General features: G+C 32.8%; 2 protein-coding genes across 2 annotated transcripts; one reads left to right on the top strand and one right to left on the bottom strand.

Moving 5' to 3' along the window:
• Positions 1 to 369: 369 nt before the first annotated feature.
• NF-YC2 (nuclear factor Y, subunit C2) lies at positions 370 to 3,410 on the top strand. Its single transcript, XM_016315974.3, has 2 exons — positions 370 to 549; positions 2,196 to 3,410. The coding sequence occupies exon 2, from the start codon at positions 2,231 to 2,233 to the stop codon at positions 3,044 to 3,046; it is 816 nt and encodes a 271-aa protein (XP_016171460.1). The 5' UTR covers positions 370 to 549; positions 2,196 to 2,230; the 3' UTR covers positions 3,047 to 3,410.
• A 443-nt stretch (positions 3,411 to 3,853) lies between these two features.
• On the bottom strand, positions 3,854 to 4,786 carry LOC107611842 (SKP1-like protein 13). The gene has a single exon (XM_016313733.3). The coding sequence runs from the start codon at positions 4,639 to 4,641 to the stop codon at positions 4,141 to 4,143; it is 501 nt and encodes a 166-aa protein (XP_016169219.1). The 5' UTR covers positions 4,642 to 4,786; the 3' UTR covers positions 3,854 to 4,140.
• Positions 4,787 to 6,226: the final 1,440 nt, after the last annotated feature.

Consider the following 6,226-nt stretch of genomic DNA (forward strand, 5'->3'; position numbering starts at 1 on the left):
CAAACACCTTTTAAAAATTCAACTTTTTCAAAAAACTAACTAAACATATTTTCACTTATCTTTTTTGTTTTATCAAAAATAAAATCAAACAATGAACAAACAAAACACATTTTACATTTTTGTTTACTATTTATCTCTTAATAATTAATAATTTGAGTAAGCTTAGCTTACTTGTTCGCAGCCCCGCATGCGCTGTCATCTCCGACGATACGTCGCTTTCGTTTATACTAATGTAGCAGCTACCACTAAATATATGACACATGGACATCCCCAATGCATACAGACATGTCAGAACTCTCAGTTACCGCCACGTGTCGATCGGCAGATGCTCCCAGAGACAGAAGACCCCTCTTCTCTCTCTTTCTCTTCATTTCAATCTCAATTTCAAACGCATTCTCTACTCTTCACTTCTCACTTCACTGTATCTCCCCTTCCCACTTTTTCCTGTTCTCTCTTTCTGACTTTACCCTGGTTTTCTCTCTGCTAGGGTTTCTCCGCCGTAGACGATCCTCCCTCCGCCAAAAACTCGACCTCAATTTCCATGACTTGGTAACTTTCTCAAACAGCTCTTCCTCTTTACTCTCTCTCTCTCCCCTCTACTTTTATTTTCCGGTTCGTGAAGTATTTTTCAACTTTGCTCCAAGTGTTTGGCTACATGGAAACGCTGAGAAAATGAAACATGAGCTGGAATCAGCAGTGCCAAAGCTTTTTCTTTTTTGTTCTTATGTTAGTTATGCTGCTGCTTGGGGACTAAAAAGAGTCTTTGTGCTTCTTTTGAATGTGCTTGTTGCTTATATGTAACGAACTTTTTGGGGTCTTTGGAGCAGAGTAAAGCGATGGTTCATGGGTTTTTATCTTCGATTTTTTTCTCCCCAGGAAGCGAAAAATCGCAGATGGTGTGTGAATTTCGTTTGAAACGTTTTCATTTCACTTGCATGGCATTTGTGTGTTAAAGAATGTAATAATTAGTACCCTGAGGACAAAAGTTATTAGAAATTTGTTTGCCTTAAGAGAACTGTGAAGAAAATGAGATTAAATTCTAAAATGCTCCATTTTCTGTGTTATTTTGTTCGAATCCAATATGATAAAGAAATTCCAATTTGCTGAAATAGAAGAGAGTTGAAAAAAAATCGACATGCACAATAAACTGTTATAAGCAAAATTTTCACCCCCTGCATGCAGTCTTTATGATGTCTTATCTTCTATTATGCTTCTCTATACAAGTTGTCTATGTCTTCAACAAAAATATGCACTGTGATGAACCTGAATATGATATACTGACTAATGACGTTTTGCTTTTCTTATCTTCCTTACTTTCAACCTATGTTCTGTTAAATGCAATTAAAATTTTCTTTCAAAAATGTTTGGGAGACAATAAAAACCAGCCCAAAGTTGCCTCATTTTACATTCATTAATTACCTCTGAAATAAATGCATAGTATTATATGTAATAAGTATGTATTTTTAAATGTTAAATACATGAAATTATAAAGGTTAAGTTAAATAAGGTAACTTTAGATTATTGTTTCTCTAACATTACTATTTTGTTTTCATGTTTTTGGGGCACATCAACGTTTAGTTTTGTTTAAATCATTTAATAGAAGTGTCCTTAATACTATGTTAGTATGTTTACTTTATTTCAAATTTGGATCCCTTCATGACTAAATTGGAATGGAAGACATTATTTTAATCTATGTTGTTCAAGTAATTATGGATGGTATCTAGTTTCAAACACAGAAATGAAGAAACTTGTTAAGTATATAGTCTTTGTCATTTTTTCCCCTGAAATCTGCATGGTAATCTTGTTTATATTGTTTCTGATTTAAGATGAATCCAGAAGTGATGAATTATGGTGATCCTGTTTCTTAGATACGGTATACTTCATATTACAAACTACTAGTTAAATGATTTGTTTTCATTTTGATAAACAAATTCCAATTTTTAACTGAGGTGCTGTTTTCTCCTAATGTTATTGTAGTTAATAAGGTGATAATAAAGGGGGTATGAGATGGGGAAAAATAGACAAATATTGAATTCTCATAGATCTCATGCTAGATGACATTTATTTTTTCTGCATTAATGCATTGTTTTGATAAAAGTTCTTTGGCATTTTTGAAAATTTCAGAAACTTGGAAATTTGGGACAGTATATAATAATAATAATAATTTGACGCTTTGTGTCTTTTTCTTATGGTAGAACTGTAAGGAGAGGATAGTTAAAAGTAACTAGTCATGGATAAATCTGAGCAGACTCAGCAGCAGCAGCAGCAACAACAACAACAACAACAGCATGTGATAGGTGTTGCAGCAAGTGCTAGCCAAATGGCTTATTCTTCTCACTACCCGACTGCTCCTATGATGGCATCTGGTACACCTGCTGTAGTTGTGCCTTCACCAACGCAGTCTCCAACCGCTTTTTCCAATTCCCCTCACCAACTTGCATACCAGCAAGCGCAACACTTCCATCACCAGCAACAGCAGCAACAGCAGCAGCAGCTTCAACTATTCTGGGCAAACCAAATGCAAGAAATTGAGCAAACAATTGACTTTAAGAACCACAGCCTCCCCCTTGCTCGCATTAAAAAGATCATGAAAGCCGATGAAGATGTCCGGATGATTTCAGCAGAAGCCCCAGTAATATTTGCAAAAGCATGTGAAATGTTCATTCTGGAGTTGACTTTGCGATCTTGGATCCACACCGAAGAGAACAAGAGGAGAACTCTGCAAAAGAATGATATAGCAGCTGCTATTTCGAGAAATGATGTTTTTGATTTCTTGGTTGATATCATTCCAAGAGATGAGTTGAAAGAGGAGGGACTCGGAATAGCAAAGGCTACTATTCCAATAGTGGGTTCTCCGGCTGATATGCCATATTATTATGTCTCTCCGCAGCACCCTGTAGGGCCTCCAGGGATGATAATGGGAAAGCCAGTTGATCAAGCAGCACTGTATTCTACACAGCAGCCTCGAGCTCCAATGGCGTTCATGCCATGGCCGCAGGCGCCCTCGCAACAGCAGCCACCCCAACAGGAACAAACAGACTCTTGAACATCGATATGACTATGGGCAATTCAATTAGGTTGGAAAGTAGGATGCATGTTTTGTTATTAGCAAATTAACTGAATGCCCCTTGGTAAGCCGTAGTTTAGTTTTCAATGCATTGAAAAATTGCCAAAGATTGATTGTTGGTTCTTGCACTTATCTGTGGTTGTATGAGCTCATACTTTGAGTTATCTCTATTGCTGTGTTTACTTTCATGTATTGTTTTCTGGTAGTTATATTAGTTTGCAGTTTCGCATAAAGCTTAGCTACTTATGAAGCTTGAAATTGTTAAACAGGTTCTTATTCTTATGTTGCGAATGGCAAGGTTGAATTCGGTACTCTATTAATAATTTTTTGGTTCACCTGTGTATTTGATATTGCTGAGACTTGAGAGCTAAAATAAACTCAAATCCTCTCTTGAAAACTTTAATAAGATTTCTTTGGTGATTTTACTGCTTTTTATGGGGTTAGTTTTTAAGAAAGTTAAAATGGGGACCCATTAAAATGATAAGAAGACAGTTTGTTATATTCACAGTTTGTTTTATTTTCACCCAGTTCAATTAAGAACTATGTTTAAGACAGAAAATATACTTCGCTCCTAGGGGAACAATGAAAATTTTGAACAACATAACAACCACCAATCAAATGAAAATACACTACACTCTCATTTAATGCTACTAATTAAATTTATTCTTTTAACCCTATTAATTCATATTGTTTACACATTGTTCAAAAATCTTATTGGTTACCTATACTTTTTCATAAATCTAAATCATCAAATCTAAATCATAGTTCTTAATTGAACAATAACAATAAGATACATGTTGTAGCAGACAAATCCCATTCATGAATAATTGAACAAACTACAAATTTATTTATTGCATCATTCTTCTTGCATGCACAACGGCTACTGACTATATCCGATATTATCACATCAGATTTAACCTTCTAATAACAACGAAAAATGAACAAGTACCTAAAATTGAAGAATCTAAAGGCATTTAAAGCCATGAATAATGAATAAATCCTGTTATCCAATTCCACAAAACACATGTTCAATCGATCAACGAATTGACCGAATCAGACAATGATCGAAAATCTCAATCTTGCTCAACACCGTTGAAGGCCCACTCGTTTTCGTTGCGTAACTTCTCTTCTTCCTCGGGAGTGTAATCATTCTCGATCCCGAAGAAATTCCTCACGAACTCAACGCTCTTGTTCTGGATGACATCCGCAACGGTTTGGTTGAGAAATTCGAGGAGATCCTTCACGTTGAGGTAGTTAGCGGCGAGGATCAGAGCCTTGAGTTCCTCGTTGCTCATCGATTTCGCGAACTCCGCGTCGTAGCGCGCCATTTCCTCGTCGGCTTTTTCGATACTGGAGCGGAAGCGGTGGTGGTTGTTGAGGTAGTCGAGGATTCTTGAGAGCTCGCGGGTGAAGACGTTGGGGAGTGGGATGGGGCTGGTGACGTCGTCGTCGGAATCGTCAATGAAGGCTTGGACCGTCTTGAGATCCTTCGCTATCGAGGATTTTACGTCGAAGAGGGTGCCTTCGACGGTCTTTAGGGTTATCATCCTCTCGGTGTCTGATATTCCAGACATTTTTGCAGAGAGCTAAAGAAAACAGAAGGAAGGAAAGAAAGAAAGATAGCAACCAAGAAAGAAAGAGAAAGCGAACGAACGAATGAATGGGACTCGGCCCCTCGGGAGATGGTTTGCTTTTATAGGGAAAGAATGGACGGGCCACAGCGGAAAGAATAAGAAAGCACGAGTAAGGGATAACGAATGAATAAATGGGACTGGGCGTTGACTTCTTTTTATTAATAACTGAAATAAATAACCACGGACTATACGTCAATTAAAATTTAAAAGTACTAACGAAATTGTCACAAAAAAAAAAAGTACTAACGAAATTAAAATATTATTTAAATTAAATTTTAATTTAATTTTTAATATTTTAAATATTTTATTTTTGTCCTCAAAAATGGTAAACAAATTTAATATAGTCCTGTCATTAAATTTGATATTAATAATAAATAAAATTGGAGACAATTCTAAATATAATGTTGTTAGGAGAGTAGGTATCTTATTATTATTTGAAATTTTTTTAAATGGTACATAATAATAATATTTATTGTCCTCGTTAAATGATTAAATTTGATTTTACAATAATTTTTTATTCAAATTTTAATACTTAACATTCAATTTAGGAATTTCATGTTAAATATTTATTAGAGTAATCAATTTTTAAATTTAAATAAGATTGGTGTTTTTCTTTTTAAATTGACTCTAAAAATATTATTTGTCTTTTTTTAGAATTAGCTTTAGTTTTTTTTATAACAATTACATTAATTAAAAGAACATTTCTGGTTATGAATATCAATAAGAGGCAACTTCTAATTATATTGGGAAGTGAATTTTTAAATAATTATTTAGTTTTATATGTAAAGAGAGAAATTTCAATTGAACTATCAAAGAAAATGTTACTTAATTTTTTTAAAATATAAAACCTAAAGAAATAGAATTTTAAATGATATGTTATTATTTAAATTATTATTTTATTGTTTTAATTTGTAAATTAGATATTTTAAAGATTAATCGCATTTTATCATAACAAAATATAATTATAACAATAATTATGCTACATGTTTATAAAAAATAATTACTTGTATAAAATACATATTTAAATATAAAATATATATTAAAAAAAGTGAAATATTGTATGTATTTATACATAAATACATAATAAATAATAAATAATTTAATAGTTGATTTTTTATATACATAATATTTTTATTATAAATATTATTGTTATGATATATAAGTTTTGCTCCACCAAAAAAAATATAAAATTTGTTCCTACTGTTAAAGTTTTTTGAATCCAAAATCACTAAATAAATAAGTGACATGAATATTAATAACATTATTAATTAAGTCATATTTTCTTTCATATGTTAGAAAAATATAATAAAAATCTTCTTGTAATTTTTTTTCTCAATTTTTTTGTACGAAACTTTAAATCCTAACAACCAATCATCAATGCTTTAAAATCAAAAGAAAAACTTTTATATTAGTAATCGTTGGTGGATTATTTTTACTCATATACTAAAATCGAATGATACTGACTCTTTGATATGTAAATTGTTTGAGTCAAATTTAATGGTGGAACAATATTAAACCCACTTAA

This window comes from Arachis ipaensis, chromosome B8 (genome assembly GCF_059453495.1).
Source record: "Arachis ipaensis isolate K30076 ecotype BB chromosome B8, ASM5945349v1, whole genome shotgun sequence".
In the NCBI taxonomy this organism is placed as follows: Eukaryota; Viridiplantae; Streptophyta; class Magnoliopsida; order Fabales; family Fabaceae; genus Arachis; species Arachis ipaensis.